This window comes from Sphaeramia orbicularis, chromosome 15, assembly GCF_902148855.1.
Source record: "Sphaeramia orbicularis chromosome 15, fSphaOr1.1, whole genome shotgun sequence".
Taxonomy (NCBI): domain Eukaryota; kingdom Metazoa; phylum Chordata; class Actinopteri; order Kurtiformes; family Apogonidae; genus Sphaeramia; species Sphaeramia orbicularis.
The window spans coordinates 12,187,868-12,208,643 of NC_043971.1; the positions used below are offsets into that span (position 1 = coordinate 12,187,868).

Sequence of the window (20,776 nt, forward strand, 5' to 3'; positions counted from 1 at the left end):
AATGATGGGATTAAAGGTTCAAGTAAAGGTTCCCCTGCAGTTCAATGTCAGGGCACCAGGCCGCGGATTCACACTGTGTACTATACGTCTTCAGTTCACCTTTAAGTGCTAAGCGGTTTGTCGTCAAATGAGATAACACACCATTTGCAGCCTTGATGTTCTCTTACCCTCACCAGAACCTCACCAGATCCTTAAATGTAAACTTAATGTAGCGTCTGAATCCATCCGTTCCTCCTGTTTTTGTTATTTCTTGTCATTACACTTCAGCGCTCTGAGTAACATGGCTGACAACAGCAGATTGCCGGTCTAAATTTAGACTTCAGCTGTTCGTATAGTGTCTAATAGACAATAATTCATCTGCTGCTGCTTTTTAACATTTGGGCTGCGATTGAGTTTGTATATCATCTGAATCTGCAAATAAGTAAATAAACTAAAGCTGAGTAGTTCATTTAAGGCCTATAGATTTTAATCTGTGGAATTTCTGTGTTGTTATGTATTGGAGTGGTGCATTTTTGTTATTTTATCAGTCATCTGTCATAATTTCATATCATAGAACAACACTTGATATTTTTCCATGAAACAGTTTATGTGTTGAATTATTCTGTCTTTCGTCCATTTATCTTGTCTGTTTGCCATCGTTTTGTTTCAGCATCACGGCAGTTATTTGATTTGATCTGATTTAGTGATTTATTCCAAACATGCAATGAAATTTAACATATATGCGAACAAGCAAAACATGCATAATAATACAAATATCAATAATTATAAAAATCTTAGACAGAAGAACAGCACAATAGTTCCATTTACATGCCCGAAAAGTTAAGGGTTATATACAGGGTGCGTCAGAAAAAATGCTCTTTCCATTTAAAGAAATTGTACTGCTAAAACGGAAACACTGATTTTTCTTTTGACCATACAGTCATATTGATGTGGTTATTGAGCATGTCTGGTGATGTAGTCATAGATTTATTGCATTGCATAAGAGAGAGAAGGTCCATTGTTTATTGGGCACTGAAATACCTGCCAACACAATGTATGCCACAGTGAACAAACTTGAAATTGACAACAATTACAGGAGTCGGGGCTTTGCTTTCACACTCAGGACATAGGCCTACATGACAGTGCCCAGGGAGTTTTCATCATGGCAAGACCACAGCGATTGCAGATATTATTTCCTCATAGAGTTGTCTGTTTGGGTCAGGAGAGAGAGTGGCCACCTAGATCCCCGGACTTGACCCCCCTTGATTTTTTCTTGTGGGGGTATCTTAAAAACCGTGTGTATCAGACTGTTCCACAAACTCTTCAGGAACTCCGAAATCGCATCACGGCTGAAATCCAAGCCCTACGACGAACACGAATGGCGAGAAGAGCTGTGTTAGAGATGCGACAACGAGCACAGATTTGCATCAATCTGAATGGTAGCCAGGTTGAAGGTCGTGCCGGACGACTTCATTGAGACAAAACATTTGGATGGCGAGTAAACATGCTGTAATGGTTGACAATTTCAATTTCATTCACGGTGGCATAAACTGTGTTGGCAGATATTTCGGCGCACAATAAACAATGGACATTCCCTCTGTTATGCTATGCCATAAATCAATGATTCAATCGCCAGACATGCTCAATAACCACATCAATATGACTGTATAATCAAAAGAAAAATAAGCATTTCCATTTCAGTGGTACAATTTCTTTAAATGAAAAGAGCGTTTTTTCTGACTCACCCTGTATATTGTTCAGTGGTGGCTTTACCTACTGGTGCCCTCGGTACTACGCCCCCCACATTTGAGAATCTGCAGAAAAAATAACTGCTTTGACCAGGAGTCAAACCCAAGTTTTCTGAGTTGTTGTCCGAAGCTTTACCTTTTGAGCTAAATCTCCACTGGATGATGGGCCGACCTATTTGCTGTCTGATTGTCTTTGTATTTTTCGGAACGTCATCTAAGTTTTAGGGTTAATTAAGATTGAAGTGTATATAGTGTTTTGAAATATGACCGTAATGTATGTTCTGTAAACAAAGCAAGCAGGAATATGACAATTCGGAGAAGGATGTCACATATGTATGTATATACAGGGTGTCCCTTAAGTCTCCATACATAGGAGACATAATACATTCCAGACATATATGGTTCTAACATGTATTTCTTTATATTTCTTCTTTATAGTTCTTCAGCAGACACGCATTGAAATGTGTTCCCGACAAAATGGCAGTCATATAGAGCATATTATATAAATAAAAATGGTTTATGTCAAGAAACTTTTATTTTTCCTATGTATGGAGACTTATGGGACACCCTGTATATGCCCCCCCCCCTCCCCCATTTTGTCTGGATCCACCACTGTTGTACATTGTTGACTGAATCATGGTGCTGTTTTCTGAAATTATTCAGACTGTTGATGGATTCAGTCAGTTAACTTATAAAGACCCAGTGCTACTCACTGGAAAAAATCTAAATGTTATCAAGTGTATATATTTTTTTTAATTTCTGGTCAAAATATCTCATCACGCTTAAAAAAAGATATAATCCCCTAAAGAGTAACTTTTCAGTGAGATATAAGAACTTATTTTTAGACAATAGATCTTGAAAATCTTATTTCAAGAAATCTTGCCAAGATAATTTTCACTTGTTCCATTGGCAGATTTTTTTGCTTAATTCAAGATTTTTTTTTTTGCTTAATTCAAGATTTTTTCTTACTTAATTCATTCTATTGTCTAAAAATAAGTTCTTTTATCTCACTGAAAAGTTACTCTCAGGTGATTATGTCTTATTTTAAGTGTGATGATATACTTTGACTAGAAATGAGAAAAATACGCTTGGTAAGATTATGATTTTTTCCAGTGCTTCTGTGGAAGTTTCTAAATTAATTATTATCTCTATTTAGCCTTTCTTAAGTGATCTCAATTTATTATAATATTATCCTTTATAAATTGTTTTTTTTTTTTGTTAAAGTCATGCATTTTCCTATTTGATTCACTGATCATGTTGATTTTCATAAAACTTTAAATCCAAATTGAGCACTGTTATATCAGAAACAGAGAAAACTAAAGAAAAAGTGACTTTTTCAGCAAAGATATAATTAACTGAACAGTGGATGGACAAGTGTGTCCATCCACTGTCATTTATCAAACTCTATGGGTTTTACCGGTGAATCAATGTTGTAGAAGATGATGGTGTTTCCACGTTCACTACAGAGCCTCTGAAAGTTCAAATGGGTCATATCTGATGACCATGAAAAGATGTGAAACTGCATTTGACACCAATTATTTACATGTATTGATAGGATTAGTGGATCAACAGGTATTAAACGTTTTAGATCAGTAGATGCTTTTGGTCACCAGGGTCTGTTTGGGTCTTTATGGGTTAAACTAAGCTGACATAACTGCTGCCTATTGGCTCTTGTTAGTATAGTTTTGCCATTCTGAGTCCAACTCCAAGCACTGGATGATTCTGAAAATGACTACAAAGTAAAAAAAAAACAGGTTGAGATGGAGGTCTGTAGGTCCAGGTAAAGATGTGAGACTGGAGTCGTTCAGGGACATCCATATGAGGCTCTGAAAGGGTTAATTTTGTGTTTTATTTTCTACCACTTGAGAAAAACCTGCCTAAAAATCAATGTCCATTTCCATGTGCACTACATTTAGAATCCTGTCTTCACTGTTTCTGGCTATCATTCAGTTCTTCTTCACTGGGAGCTGAAGCCCTGAAGCCTCTACTAAACTTGTACTCATGCAGAGTGTGTTGCTGTGTTACTGTCTTTCAATACATTATTTAAGCCTCAAGTGACAAACAAATTAACTGACTGAGGAAATGGTTTTATGAGGCAAAATCACTACACCCACATGAGTCCAGTGGTTCAGAATTGAGCAATAAAGAGGCTTTCAGTTGAAGATGAACACAATCTGAGTGAAGAATAGATGGACTGGACACTTCTGGTTTACCGAAGACCTAAACAGACACCAGGGACCAAAAGCATCTACTGATCTAAAATGTTTAATAACGTTTGAACCACTAATCCTATCAACACATACAAACAGTTCAGGTGAAGTGCAGTTTGCTTTTGCTCTTTTCAGCTGCATCAGATGTGTCTTTTTTTTTTTTTTTTTTTTTTTTTTGGATGTTCAGAGGCTCTGTAGTCATCAACTGCAAGAGTGGATAGTAAAAGCTGAAAAACTGTAAAATATTAAGTTCAGCCAAAGCTGTAATGATAGAGACCTTTTCCTGATATGAATTTTTTTTTCATTTTTGTTAGTGTTTTTCCATTGTGTTTTTCTTACTTTTATTTTATTATTAGGATGGAAGGAAGGAAGGATGGATGGATGGATGGATGGAAGGAAGGAAGGAAGGAAGGAAGGAAGGAAGGAAGGAAGAATGGGTGGGTTAATGGGTTGAAGGAAGGAAGGAAGGAACGGATGGAAAGAACAATGGAAGGAAGGAAGAATCAATGGATGGATGGATGCATGGATGGATGGATGAATGGAAGGAACGATGGAAGGAATGATGGAAGGAAGAATCAATGGATGGATGGATGGAAGGAACGATGGAAGGAAGGAAGAATTGATGGATGGATGGATGGATGGAAGGAAGGAAAGAAAGAAAGGAGGGAAGATAGATAGATAGATAGATAGATAGATAGATAGATAGATAGATAGATAGATAGATAGATAGATAGATAGATAGATAGATAGATAGATAGATAGATAGATAGATAGATAGATAGATAGATAGATAGATAGAACGACTCACTGTTGTTTAGTTCCATTCTATTCCACAATCCCACTCCACAACATTAAATATATAAATATTAGATTCAGTGAACTCATCTCCCCCATACAAACCAACACTATACTCCCATCTCTCTCCTTTGCTGCTGTTTGATAGTGACATTCAGGCTTGTTTTCATCTCTTCGGTCGAGCTGATGGAAATACACTTAATTAAATGCTCTGTATTGTTCAAAGCATTTCAGAAGTTTGCTTGAATTAGTTTGAGAGATGGATGAAAACACAACTGCCCACTCGCTTCTTTTGGCGGAGCTCAGTTCAGACGTGCTTTCATGGCACAGAAAGAAACAAACCTGTGCAGCCAAGCTCGAGGAGATCAGCTGAGGTAAAAGCAGAGACAGATGGCTGCGAGTAATTAAAGCACAACCAATACATACCAGTTTTATCTGTGTGATGCCAGAAACACTCACTAGCACGCTTAATGTTCTTGGACACATATTTCTTCACTTCCTGTCTGTCCTTAACTTTGTGGAAATATTAATTGTGCTACTAACCTGCTTCATTTTTAGTCTCCAATGTTTCATTCTCACTGTTTTGCTGATTCCAAGAAGATCAACCCTATTTATATTTAGGCACATCTTTAGTTACAGTACAGCAGGGGTGTCCAATATGATCTGAAGTGGGCCAAACCAGGAAAATAATAACAGTGAAAAAAGTAAAAATGACATTATGAAAGTGTTTATATCTATAGAGTTTCCTTAAACATGTGAATAACATGAACAACCTGAAATTTCTTTTTTAAATATATATATAATTTTATTTTTTTTTATTTGGGGAGACATTTTACAACAGACATCCAAACACATTTGTATACCACCATGTTTTCCAACCATGGGGTCAGGACCCCATGTGGGGTCACCTGGAATTCAAATGGGGTGGCTTGAAATTTCTAGTAATTACTAAAGATAAAAATAAAAACTTACTAATGAAAAATATATGGTGAGTTGAGAGAGAAAATCACAATACATAAAAGCTGAAACTGCAGCACTGTGGTGTTGTTTATCTTTCAAATGTTCATTGTGGTCGGTTTCAGATGCTGCAGCTCTTTCATAATTCATAGTTTGAGTTCTTGTTTTTTCAGTATTAATTGTCAGCCTTGGAAATCCAAGCTGGACTGACTGTACATATCCTGATCAAGGAAAAGAAAATTCCCACTTTGTGCAGTAATCTACACCTGGCTTTTTTGCCTCCGTCCATAATAATATACATTATATAGACTAAATGTTGTCTAAAATTAACGTTTATTTGTAACATAGTATAGTAAACTATTACAAGATCAAAAACAAATTAATTTTGCTAAAAAATGTCTCCGTTTTGAATGTCTGGGGTCGCCAGAAATTTATGATGTTAAAATGGGGTCACGAGCCAAAAAAAGGCTGGGAACTACTTGTATACCATATCTGAAAATCAACAATGGTAAAACATGAAATTCAACATTCACATGTAAGTCTTCCCCTTTTTTTATTAAATGTACAGGGTGGGGAAGCAAAATTTACAATGAACATTTAGTTGTTTTTTCTCAGCAGGCACTACGTCAGTTGTTTTGAAACCAAACATATATTGATGTCATAATCATACCTAACACTATTATCCATACCTTTTCAGAAACTTTTGCCCATATGAGTAATCAGGAAAGCAAACGTCAAAGAGTGTGTGATTTGCTGAATGCACTCGTCACACCAAAGGAGATTTCAAAAATAGTTGGAGTGTCCATAAAGACTGTTTATAATGGAAAGAAGAGAATGACTATGAGCAAAACTATTACGAGAAAGTCTGGAAGATACTATTAAAGACGAATGGGAGAAGTTGTCACCCGAATATTTGAGGAACACTTGCGCAAGTTTCAGGAAGCGTGTGAAGGCAGTTATTGAGAAGGAAGGAGGACACATAGAATAAAAACATTTTCTATTATGTCAATTTTCTTGTGGCAAATACATTCTCATGACTTTCAATAAACTAATTGGTCATACACTGTCTTTCAATCCCTGCCTCAAAATATTGTAAATTTTGCTTCCCCACCCTGTATATCTTATTTTTTAAATATGTTTTGTTAAACATACCTTAGAACAAGAAAGGTCAGATTTTCCCTTATTTCCATTATTCCAAAAACCACACAAGTTTCAGCTCCAGTACATTCAACCACTTGTTATTTTTCCATTAGATAAATTTTTATGCGCAAGTTATATTTACGCAATTTGAGGGTCAATGGAAAAGCGACTAGTGTGATGCACAGCGTAAGGTGTAAAAATACAGAAAAAACATTGATTGCCACTCCTGAATGTCAACTCCCTTCTCACTCACCACCAACTACCCAAGGCCAATCACCCAAAATCCAAATAAAAGACAAAGAAATAGTTGTAGAAAACAATTCAGAATTTTACTTTTCACAGTAAAACAAAAGAGAAATATTTGGAGTTATTATTTATAGGTTATTATGATAGTATTTTACTGGTCTGGTCCACTTTAGATCATACTGGTCTGTATGTGGAATATGAACTAAAATGACTTTAACATCCTTGATTGTTAATAATGTGAAATTCATCCCATGGCCCAGATTGGACCCTATGGTGTTCCGGTTTTGGCCCACGGGCCTTATGTTTGGCACCTGTGCAACACAGGAAGAGGTTATGAAGAGGGGAAATTCCCTGTTTTACTTTCTTCCTAAGAATAAAAGGAGAGCATTGATACAATCTTTTGGCTCAGGTTTTGGAATTTGCTTAGCTGAGACTAGAAGCAGAGGGGAATGGATCAAATAACTCCTTCTAAAATGAAAATGTACAACTTTGGAGTCACTCAGCATCACATTATTAACAATTAAAGACATAAGCAGCTAGTGGTGACCAAACGTAATTACTGATATAAAATGTTTAGTAACTTCTGAACTATTAATCGCATCAAGACATGTAGATAATTCCAGTAAAATACAGTTTCTCAGCTTTTCAGTAACATCAGATGTGTCCTTTTTGGACATCCAGAGCCTCCGTAGTGAACATGAAAACACTGTTATAATCTAAAATATTCATTCACCTTTAAAAGCTATGCAGTTTGACAAATAACAGTGGTTGGAGACATTTATTTTATATTTAGTTAATGATATATTTTGCTTAAAAAGTAATTTTTTTGTTCAAGTTTTCTCTGTTTTCATGTAATATTTGAATTCAGTCTGAGCCTTTATGAACATCTACATGAGTGAATTAAAAACAAGAAAATACTTATAAGGATAATATTATAGTAAATGGAGATAAATGTTAGATGCTGACAAAACTTCATTTGGAAGTTGCTACAAAAATAGGTCTTTGAGGGGAAATGCACATTTAGATTTTAATCTGAAATATAAACAGAAGTAAATGTCTGATCTTAAGAAGAGAAGGGAAATTTTACCTGATCTGTTATAATAATGACTGAATTTACTCTGAGCTTAGAATTAAATGTAGGAAAATACCTGATTTTCACTGAAAAACGCAAAATGCAGGAGATAATATTGTAATAATCAGTGATAAATTACATGGAAAAGGTTAAATGTAAAGAAAAAAAATGCACCGCAAAAATAGTTCTATTTTTAAGGGTTGTAAAAATGTTTAGTACTGTCTGAATGTGTAACCTATTATCTCATTGCTACTTTGAGTATGTGGTCATAGAAAAGCGCTATATAAATCTAATCCATTATTATTATTATTATTATTATTATTATTATTAATAATAATAATAATAATAATAATAATAATAATAAAAATTCTTCTTCAAATCAGAGCCATTATTGGACTTTTTTCTGTGCTAAACTTGTCTGACAGCTCGAGTTCCTTTTCAGATCACACTTTTTCATGTCTTTCCAAATGTGTCGATATAAAAGTTTGTGATAAACTGAAGGATAAAGTGTTTCTTTAGGCGTTGATAATACTCTCCTTTTTCTTAAGCTAAATAAACGCTTTAAAACCCTGTTGGATTAACTAGAAAAGACCTGTTTTTCTAAGCTCAGGAAAAGTAAACTTTGAAATTCATCATTCTCACAGGACGGTGTCGCTACAAATATATGATATGATCTTATTTTTTTTGCTGTAGATGAAACTGCCAACAGTATATAAAATTATGTAAATGCACAATTTTATGAGTCAACAGCAATAAAAATGCAACACACACATTAATCCAGCAGTAAAATTAATCTAAAATATCAAGTATAACAGTAAAACATTGACATTTTGATGCACAAGACTAACTACAAGTACCTATTGTGCAGCTTCCTCGTGAATTGTTTGTTACTATAAAGTGTTTTCAGGCTTTAACTTAAAATATGTACACTTATGAAACGACTTTAAGCTTTAAAATTTAGGACAACTTTTTCCAGTTGTTTTTTTTTTCCCCGCTTTGGACACAGCAGATTAACTCTTCTCCCCTTCATTCATTTAATATGATTGACTAACTACATCACAGTTCTAGTTCTGGTGACAAATTATAGAAAAATCCAAAATACAGTGTCTTAGTAAGGTGTTGGATCATTATGTGTCTACAGAGAATCTTCAGTGGTACTTGGAATTGACTCTACAAGTCTCTGAAAACCACTCTAACAAAATGTACTCCCTCTTTCCCTCATTTACATTCACTGGCCACTTTATTAGGTACACCTGTCAACCGCACATAAACGCAAATGTCTAACAGGCAAATCATACAGCAGCCATGTAATGTATTTAGGCATGTAGACATGGTCAAGATGATCTACTGAAGTTCAAATCAAGCATCAGAATGAGGAAGAAACATGATTTGTGTGACTTTGAATATGGTATGGTTGTTGGTACTGGACCATCTCTAGGGTTTACAGAGAATGATCAAGAACAGAGACAATATCTAGTGATGGACTTTTTTTTTTGGGGGGGGGGGGGTGAAAGTGCCTTGTTGGGACCAGACTGTTTGGAGCTGACAGAATGCCAACACCAACTGAAAAAAACACTGTCCCCTGACCACAGTACTGATGAAAATCTGGAGTCGGTCCCCATGCGCCATCAATGGCAGCTCACTGCTCCTAATGTGTTAAGTGCTAATCCTAATCGCAAGGGGCTGAATGTGTTAAAATGCACAGACTAGCTCTCCCTATGGGGATGAAAAAGCGAGTTAACCTTTAAGCATAAGCAGCATATACAGTAACCGGCCACTTTATTAGGTACACCCAGTATTTATTTATCTACAGGGTGGGGAAGCAAAATTTACAATATTTTGAGGCAGGGATTGAAAGACAGTGTATGACCTATTAGTTTATTGAAAGTCATGAGAATTTATTTGCCACAAGAAAATTGACATAATAGAAAATGTTTTTATTCTATGTGTCCTCCTTCTTTCTCAATAACTGCCTTCACACGCTTACTGAAACTTGCGCAAGTGTTCCTCAAATATTCGGGTGACAACTTCTCCCATTCTTCTTTAATAGTATCTTCCAGACTTTCTCGTAATAGTTTTGCTCATAGTCATTCTCTTCTTTCCATTATAAACAGTCTTTATGGACACTCCAACTATTTTTGAAATCTCCTTTGGTGTGACGAGTGCATTCAGCAAATCACACACTCTTTGACGTTTGCTTTCCTGATTACTCATATGGGCAAAAGTTTCTGAAAAGGTATGGATAATAGTGTTAGGTATGATTATGACATCAATATATGTTTGGTTTCAAAACAATTGACGTAGTGCCTGCTGAGAAAAAACAACTAAATGTTCATTGTAAATTTTGCTTCCCCACCCTGTATGTATTTATTTCTTAGGGGCAGTGCATATTAATGAACATTTACAGTAATTGCAGTTGTAAATATGCCAGATTGTAACAACAGAACTAATTTCCATCTGTAGTCAAGAAGGAAATTAACTCCCTTTCTTCCTAGTATAAGCATAAGCATAGTGTGCCTAATAAAATGGCCAGTAAGTGTATATATGAAAGAAATCACTCAGGGTTTTCCTTTAATTTGTCAACTGAAATAACTATTTTTTTCTGTATTGTGCTCTCCTTTGTTAATATTAAACCAATAACATAGATGGAGTTACTTCTTTGTCATTGCCTGCACTGACATGTGGTACAGATGGAAGTGTATGTGTATGTGCATCAGCCCAGTGCTAATGCTAAGAGCTAGGGGCTATGTGTGCTAGGATGGGTAAAATGTACAGGCCGAATGTCCCTTCGGGTTTAATAAAGTGAGATAAGCTTGAGCCTTGAGCGGCCTATATACGTCACTGGCCACTTTATTAGATACACCCACTATTAGCAGAGTGTACCTAATAAAGTGGCCGGTGAGTATATAGGTAAAAGAAACAGCTCATATCAGGATTTTCCTTTGATTTGTCGCCTGTAATAACTTTTTTTTTTCTATTTTGTGCTCTCCTGTGTTACTATTAAGCCGACGACCGAGATGGACTGACTTCTCCATAGTTGCCAGCACTGACATGTGGTGCAGATGGAAGTGTATGTGTGTCAGCCCAGTAGCCGACTGTGTTTATGCCAGAAACACTGGAAAAAATGTAACCTCCTGTGGTGTTAGAGACAAGAACACAGACTGTAAGATGTGGAGGCCAGTGGCCAAACCGGTGGCAAGGAATACATCATACACCTCGAGCATACACCCACACATACACACCTGTACAGTCAGAGAACACACACATACACTGGTAAACTTGAGTGTACATCCTGTGACAGGTTTTTCTCCTTACCCAAGAGTTTTCGCTCTTCCTCTGTGTTTTCCTCACAACAGCTGAGAGGAGGGAAAAAAAAAAAAAACAGAGGAAAGGAGGAAGAGAGAGAAAGAGTGTGCGTGTGCTCTTATTGAAAGTTGCATCAGAGCCCCCAGACAGCTCTGTGAATTTCAGCCCAATTAATCTGGAGCTTGTGAGCAGAGACTGCATAACAAGACTCGTCTGTCTGACCTCAGGCCAGCGCTTCATTTGTGTGTGCGGGGGTGTTTGTGCGAGTGTGTAACAGATAGCCGAACGAAGGAACTGGATGATGTTGTGCAAGAGTGGCTGCCTGTTGTCACCTTCAGTGTGCATGTGACACTCCAGCTCCTCTATGTGTGTGTGTGTGTGTGTATACAGTATATTTCAGACACATCCGACTCCATGCTGCAAGTCAGTTGCGTGACGGCCTTTTTCTTTTTTTTTTTTTTTATCTTTTTTCCATTTATTTATAATGGATGAAATTTCAAATGTCTGTAGCAGCAAAATTATTGGTTGGATTTATACCAAATTTCGATTAGAATAGAACCGATTACATTTTGACAAAAGTAGGTCGAAGTTCACATTTTTTATGATTTTTTTTTTTTCCAATTTACTCATAATGGGGGAAATTTCAAATGCCTGTAGCTGCAAAACTATTGGTGGAATTTATACCAAATTTTCGATTATAGATTGCAAGTGACCCAGAAAAGAACCGATTCCATTTTGGGAAAAGTAGGTCAAAGTTCACATTTTTTATGAATTTTTTTTCAATCTTTTTTTTTTTTTTCCAATTTACTTATAATGGACAAAGTTTCAAATGTCTGTAGCAGCAAAACTATTGGTTGAATTCATACCAGACTGGGTTTATAGATTGCCAGTGACCCAGAATAGGTGTGATCACATTTTGGGAAACATAGCTCAAAGTTTACAGTTTTTATGATTTTTTTTTTTTTTTTTTTTATCTTTTTTTTTTTTCCCAGTTTACTAATAATGGGGGAAATTTCAAATGTCTGTAGCAGCAAAACTATTAGTTGAATTCATACCAAATTGGGTTTATAGATTGCAAATGACCCAGAATAGAAGTGATTATATTTTGGAAACAGTAGGTCAAAGTTCCAATTTTTTATGAATTTTTTGAATTTTTTTTTCCCCATTTACTTATAATGGATGAAATTTCAAATGTCTGTAGCAGCAAAACTATTGGCTGAATTCATACCAAATTGCAATTATAGATTGCCAGTAACCCAGAATAGAAGTGATTACATTTTTGGAAAAGTAGGTCAAAGTTCACAGTTTTTATGATTTTTTTTTTTTTTTTTTTTTTTAATCTTTTTTTTCCAATTTACTAATAATGGGGGAAATTTCAAATGTCTGTAGTAGCAAAACTATTGGTTGAATTCATACCAAATTGGGTTTATAGATTGCAAGTGACCCAGAATAGATGTGATTACATTTTGGGAACAGTAGGTCAAAGTTCACATTTTTTATGAATTTTTAAAATCTATTTTTCCAATTTACTTATAATGGGCGAAATTTCACATGTCTGTAGCAGCAAAACTATTTGTTGAATTCATACCAAATTTCGATTATAGATTGCCAGTGACCCAGAATAGAACCAGTTACATTTTGGGAAAAGTAGGTTGAAGTTCACATTTTAAATGATTTTTTTTTTTCTTTTTTTTTTTTTCCAATTTACTAATAATTAGGCCTGTAACAGTACACATACCGAACCGAACCGTTTCGGTACACACCTGTTCGGTTCGGTACACAGCTGTACCGAAACGGCACAGTATGTTGACAAAAAGAAAAAGGAACGAAAGACGTTGTTTGATGCGGAACTTTAAATCCGCGCAAGTTTCACACGGACATATTAAAGGACGCACATAAAAAAAACAACAAATATGATGTGAACCTGGAAGGAAGAGACTGAAGACGCTCTGTCATCATTACAGTCCAGTTTGGATCAGTTCAGGTTCAGGTGAAAGACAACAACGAGGAAAGAGACGTTAATAAAACGGATGTTGTTTACCGCCTATGAACGACGGTAGTTCTAAAACACTGACACTAGGTCTGTCTGTGTTTCTCTCACGCACGCTGTATAACAGAGGAATAGAACTCGGAGTTGAACGTTGAAAGTATGTAAAAATAAAGTTTCACTTTTGTTTCACGCCAGCGTTAGTTACGTTAGTTATGGACCGGACCAGACCGGACCCCCGCTCCCCCCCCCCCCCCCCCCCCGGCTCCAACCCAAAAATAAAACAAAAAACAAAAAACAAACCATCCCCCAGACAAATCGCACCTTGGACGCACGCACGCACACACGCACGCACACACACACGAGTACACAAAGTGTCCTAAACAGTTTGCTATCTGTACTAAAATAAATAATTTGGTTAAGTTTGTTGTCAATGTTTCTCTTCAGTTTGTTTAAACAGAATACCAGTTTACCCTCCTGTTAATGTTGCACTTCGTGCAGAATTTTTTTGTTGATATTTTTCTGCAGAATGTGAACTGACAGAACTGTGATTTGATTTTTCTTGTTTGTTCAAAACTCTGTCTGGGAAAAGTGCAAAACTAGTGTTTAAAATACATTTAGTAATATTAATAATTTATTTTATTTTCTAATTGATTTATAGCAGCAGAATTATATTAGTCCTTTTTTTCTATATTCTATTGTGTCCAAAAATTGGGGGAAAAATGTTTTAAAAAAATTCATAAATGTATTAAAGACATTTTGGGGGGTTTTCTTTCTTCCCGTACCGAACCGAAAAAAACCGAACCGTGGCTTTGAAAACCGAAAACGTACCGAACCGAAAATTTTGTGTACCGTTACAGGCCTACTAATAATGGATGAAATTTCAAACGTCTGTAGCAGCAAAACTATTGTTTGAAGTCATACCAAATTGGGTTTATAGATTGCAAGTGACCCAGAATAGAAGTGGTTACATTTTGGGAAAAGTAGGTCAAAGTTCCAATTTTTATGAATGTTTTAAATCTATTTTTCCCATTTACTTATAATGGGTGAAATTTCAAATGTCTGTAGCAGCAAAACTATTAGTTGAATTCATACCAGATTTGGTTTGTAGATTGCCAGTGACCCAGAATAGAACTCATTACATTTTTAGAAAAGTAGGTCAAAGTTAAAATTTTTTATGAATTTTTAAATCTTTTTTTTTCCTATTTACTTATAATGGATGAATTTTCAAATGTCTGTAGCAGCAAAACTCTAGGTTGAATTCATACAAAATTTTGATTATAGATTGCCAGTGACCCAGAATAGAACTGATCACATTTTGGGAAAAGTAGGTCAAAGTTCACATTTTTTATGATTTTTTCTTTTTTTATCTTTTTTTTCCAATTTACTAATAATGGGGGAAATTTCAAATGTCTGTAGCTGCAAAACTGTTCGTTGAATTCATACCAGATTTGGTTTATAGATTGCCAGTGACCCAGAATAGAAGTGATTACATTTTGGAAAAGTAGGTTGAAGTTCAATTTTTTTAGGATTTTTTTTTTTTTTTTTTTTTCCAATTTACTTATAATGGACAAAATTTCAAATGTCTGTAGCAACAGAACTCTAGGTTGAATTCATACCAGACTAGGTTTATAGATTGCCAGTGACCCAGAATAGGTGTGATTACATTTTGGGAAACATAGCTCAAAGTTCCAATTTTTTAATGAATTTTTAAAATCTTTTTTTTTCCCCATTTACTTTTAATGAGCAAAATTTTAAACGTCTGTAGCAGCAAAACTATTGGTTTGATTCATACTAAATTGAGTTTATAGACTGCCAGTGACTCAGAATAGATGTGATTACATTTTGGGAAACATAGGTCAAAGTTCACATTTGTTATGAATCTTTAAAATCTTTTTTTTCCATTTACTTATAATGGGCAAAATTTCAAATGTTTATAATGTTTCAATTTACTTCAAACTTGGCACATATATAGAGGGAATTGATACAATGACATCAGCTAGATCGATGCCAAAATAAGCTACAATACATTTGAGGGGCGGGGCTTGTTTTTATTTATTTTTTTTTTTTACACATACACACCCAGACTTTCCCAAAGAACCACTTATTCCATTTACTTACCATAGACTTCACACAAAGTGCCAATTATATGTCGTTTCCGAACTGGACATGCACTTTTCCCTCCCTTTCCTCCTAGTGTGAGTAACTTATAATATAAAAACCAGTGAGTGTGGAGGTTGCATGCATACAGACCACTTTTCCCAGCAGAGCCTTGGGCAGTTCCAACCGCTCTGCACGCCACTGCTGAACATGTATGTTCTTTTAAAGGAACAGACCAACTTCTATCTCTGTAATATAATCACCAGCCTTTTTTTTATATTAATCAATCGTTTGCAGACATTTTTAACATTACTTTATTACTAACCTATTATTGAATGCAGTGTCTAAAGAGATCCAGCTGGGAAGAAACTGAATGATAGCACAAAAACATACACAATTATATAAGTGTTGTAGTTACAAATAGTTTTTTTTTTTTTAGCTTTACATCCAAATATAGAGGAAGCTTGAAACCTGTGATTAAATCAATGATTAAGAAAACACAGATTCATATATTTGCTTCTGATTTTTAGTGTAGAAGTGTAAATATGCAAAAAAAAAAAAAAAAAGAAAAGAAAAAAGAAATGATAAGGTAATAGGCCACAAATTCTGATAGGACTTGTAAAAATAAATTAATACACAAAACCTAGACTTAGAACTACTTTGGTGGCGACTTACAAATGAATTTTTCTCGACATTTAAGTAATTTATCACCATTTATGATAATATTATCTTCTGTATTTTCCATATTTCAGTGGAAATCAGGTATTTTCCTATATTTAATATGTTGATCATGTAGATTTGATGACCATAAAAAGATAAGAAACTATATTTTTACGTGAATTATTTCAGTGCATTGATATGATTATTGACAGTTATTACACATTTTATGTCAGTAGATGCTTTTAGTTATGTTTATGAGGGTAAAGCATTGGGACTTTTTTATTTATTTAGTTAGTTTTTGTAGACAGAGGGACTGTATTTTACACAGAAAAACACTTTCTTGGGTGTTATCTGGTCTAATTTCAGACTTATTAGTCATGATTTTATTGCTTATTTAATGTGATCCAGCTTTGGTTTTACTGCCTTTTTATTTTCTCGTATTTATGTTTTTTTCTTTAAAGCTCTTATTGCTTTTATTCTAACTTTTATCCTATTCCATACTCTGTAAAATATGTTGTAAACTTGCTTTAGTCTCTTACACACATTGTAGTTAAAGTAAAGAAGTTTTTGTTGATGAAATTTCTGATTCAGTCGCAAAACTTTTTATTTCAAGTAGCTGCACATTGATGGTATCCATTTTTTCCATTTATTTGTTATCTAGGTTTGGTTTTTTCTTGCTATATGATGTAAAAATCTTCAAATTCAGATGTTCTTATCTATATCACTGCAACAACAGTATCTAAAATATTGTGACTCTGACATAAAAGAACAGCCTCTCATCTGATTCAACTGTCACCGCTAACACCAAATGTGTGTGTTTGTTTGTGTGTGTGTACGTGTGTGTGTGTGTGTGTGTGTGTCCAAATCCTAACATACTGCATCATCTTTCAGCAGAGGGCTGCTCCTAATCTCATGATTTGTGGATTTTCCCCCTTTTGTTGTACAATCCCAGCTGACCCTAGTCAAGTGTAGTACAGTTATTTGTTTTATTTTGCAGGCATTATATAATCCCAATTTTTTTTTTTTTTAAGCCACCACCTGTTTATTGTGGTCTTATCAAGTCATGAGAACAGTTTTAATGGTAGATATTAAGGTTAGACAAATATTAGGGAAGAGCTTTAAATGGCAGAGAAAAACATTATTGTGCATTTTGGAAATGAGACCATGTCATTAGGTTAACTTTTAGCTGGGAAAGTTCCACAAAAAGTCAGGTTAATTCTGTTGTAACACATTTTTACATGTAGCTTTGGGGTAAGTGCTAGGCCACCTGGGACTCTGAAATTCAATATAACCTAGGGGTGTCAAACTCAGTTTAGCTCAGGGCCACATGCAGCCAGATCAGTGAAATAATAACATAATAACCTAAAAATAATGTCAACTCTGAACTATCTCTGTGTTTTACAGTGAAAAAAGTTATATTACATTCTGAAAATGTTTACATTTACAAACAAGTATTCAGAGAATGCAAACCTCCGCCAAGCACCCTGAACGGTGTGCATGTGTGGATCGACTATTTCGTTTGAAATTAAACAGTTTCAAGGTTGTTCCATGCAGCAGAAAAAGTTGAAGCGTGGTACCAGTCGTGTGTATGTCAAATTATATTGAATTCCAATCAACATTTGTTGAGTTATAATGAAAAATGTGTGGTAAGTGGGATTTTCAATGTTAAATGTAAATGTCCACAGAGTCCACATTCCACAGTGGATGTGGACAATTTTGTGCCAGATACAAGATATTGTTATAAACTACAGGTGGATTAAATTGGAGGCTAATCGGAGTCGTTTTGAACTTTGTATGAATTTTTGAAATTTGCTGAATGATGAGAGATAGGAAAATTGTAGATTTTGTGACCTTGCTGTGACCTTGAACTTTGGACTACTTGGCCCAAAATTGAATGGGTTTGTCCCAGGGCCTAGGCCTATCTGTGGGTAAAATTTGGTAAAGATGGTTGAAATAGTTTTCCCATAAAGTTGCTAAAAAACAAACAAACATGCAAACAAACAAACACACAAAGCAAAGTGATCACAATACCTCCTGGCGGAGGTAACTCCTGTAAAAAAATTTAAATAACATGAACTGCCATGAACAACCTCAAAGTTCAGCTTCCTATTTCCACATGTGCGTTACAATTTACAGATTACACAGAGGATTTACGAATACACAAAACATTTAATATCAGGCAGAATATTGTTAAAATTACACTTAATTCTATTAAGACATTTCAGGTTGCTCATATTTGTTCACGTTATTCATATTTTCTTGTGAAAGGATGGTTTGTTAATGTAAACATTGTCATGTAATTTTACTTTTTTTACACTAAAACAAAGAGAAAAACTTTCGAGTTATCTTTATTTATAGGTTATTATGATAGTATTTTACTGGTCTGACCCAGCTGAGATGAAATTGGACAAAAATGATTTTGACATTTTTAATTATTAACCCATAAAGACCCAAACATCAACTGACGACCAAAACTATCTGGTCATGTAAAATCTTTAATACCCGTTGATCCACTAATCCTATCAATCCATGTAAATAATTGGTGTAAAATACAGTTTGTCATCTTTTTTGGCAGTCAGATATGACCCATTTGGACGTTTAGAGGCTCCATAGTTACCATGGAAACACCGTCATCTTCTACAACATTGATTCACCAGTAAAACACATGGAGTTGGATCAATGACAGTGGATGGACACACTGGGTTTATGTGCAGATAATGAAATACTTACTGAAAAAGTCACTTTTTCTTAAAAGTTTTCTTTGTTTTTGGTATAATAACCCTCAAATGTAATCTCAGCATGATGTTAAAAGTACATGATTTGTGAAATAAATGCTGGAAGATAACTGATTTTCACTGAAAAAATGCAAAATAGAGAGGATAATATTGTGATAAATGGTAATAAATCACTAAAGAAAGGTTAAATTTAGAGAAAAATTCATTTGGGAACTATCACAAAAGTGGATGGACACAGTTCCACCTTATGGGCCGGACTGGACTCTTTGATGTCCCAGTTTTGGTCCACATGCCATATGTTTGGCCACCCTGATCTAACCATTGGGCCTTTCATTATTTTAATTCACTGTATATGTTACCTGTTACTGAGTAAATGTCTTATATTCATTGCCAGTAAATCATTTCTTGTGCCTTTTGCCAGATTTTTTCTTTGTGTTTCCTGCTCTAAGATTTTTTTCCAAATCTGTATGACTTAATTTTTCCTCCTAACCCACTTTTTTAATTTATTCTGGGCAAGAAAAGTCTAACTTTTTGGCAGCGTTTTGAACTGTGTTTTATTTTATCTTCCTTCTCCTTCCTCTTTCCATCCGTCTATCCAGGGCCGTTTACTGGTGAAAACTGGGCGCGTCCACCTCGGAGAGAAGGTCCTACGAGATGCCGTTCAGGTCCACAGCACGTCCCACGAGGCATGGAGCGGTCTGGGCGAGGCGCTGCAGTCCCGAGGCTGCAGCCAAGCCCCGGACTGCTTCTTAACTGCACTGGATCTGGAGGCGTCCAGCCCCGTCCGGCCCTTCACCGTCATCCCCAGGGAGCTGTGAGGAGCCCCGAGGTTTGGGTTTGGGTGAAAGAAGATGAGCTTTTACACGATTACATCCAGGCAAAAGCACCGGTGGATGGAGAAATAAAGTACTTTTTCAGTTACGGAGCCACAGCTTTAGGAAAGATTAAGAGACCAACGGCATTTTAGGACTGTTTTTGGTTTTGGTTTTTTTGGAACATTCTTTTTATTGAGCATTTTCAAAATTATGCAGTCCAGCACAGCACACACAGGTTGCACGAAACACACAGCAAATCCAAAATATATGTCCACAGCAATGATCTGAAAAGTACCCACTAAGTCACAGGTGTCAAACATGTGGCCCAGGGGCCAAATCCGGCCCGCCAAAGGGTCCAAACTGGCCCATAGGATGAATTTGTGAAATGCAAAAATTACACTCAAGATATTAACAGTATATCATTAACATATGAAGCCCTACTTTAGTCACAAGTGGGTCAGATTAGTAAAATACTACCATAAAAACCTACAAATAATCACAATTCCAAAATTTTCCTCTGTTTTAGAGTTAAAAAAAAGTGAAATTACATGAAAATGTGTAAATTTACAAACCAGCCTTTCACAAAAAATATGAAAAACTAGAAATGTCCTAAGAGAAGTAAGTGAAATTTTACTAATATTCTGCCAGTTACTAAAATATTTTGTGTATTTGCAGATCCATATGTGGTCTGTAAGTTGTAATGCACATTTACAAATGATAAGCAGAGGCAGAATATAGTTAAAATTGCACTTATTTTTCTTAATAAATTTCAGTTTTTTCATGGTTGTTCATGTTTTTCACATTTTTAAAAAGACAGTTTATAGATGTAAACATTTCCATTATGTAAATTTACTTTATTCACTATAAAGCACATTGAAATGTTTGGAGTTGGCATTATTTATATATTATTATGTTATTAATTTACTGGTCTGGCCCACTTCAGATCATATTGGGAGGATGTGGCCCCTGAACTAAAATGAGTTTGACACCCCTGCACTAAGTCTATCTCAGGTAGTTGCAGTCCTA

At 35.3% G+C, this 20,776-nt stretch overlaps 1 protein-coding gene across 1 annotated transcript in view; it reads left to right on the top strand.

Annotated features, from left to right (window-relative positions):
• Positions 1–20,776, top strand: part of ttc7a (tetratricopeptide repeat domain 7A) — a 169,700-nt gene that overhangs the window by 148,528 nt on the left and 396 nt on the right. Inside the window, exon 21 of the mRNA XM_030156433.1 lies at positions 19,535–19,913. Coding sequence (XP_030012293.1) covers positions 19,535–19,753 — 219 coding nt within the window. The 3' untranslated portion in view covers positions 19,754–19,913. The remainder of the gene's footprint in view (positions 1–19,534; positions 19,914–20,776) is intronic.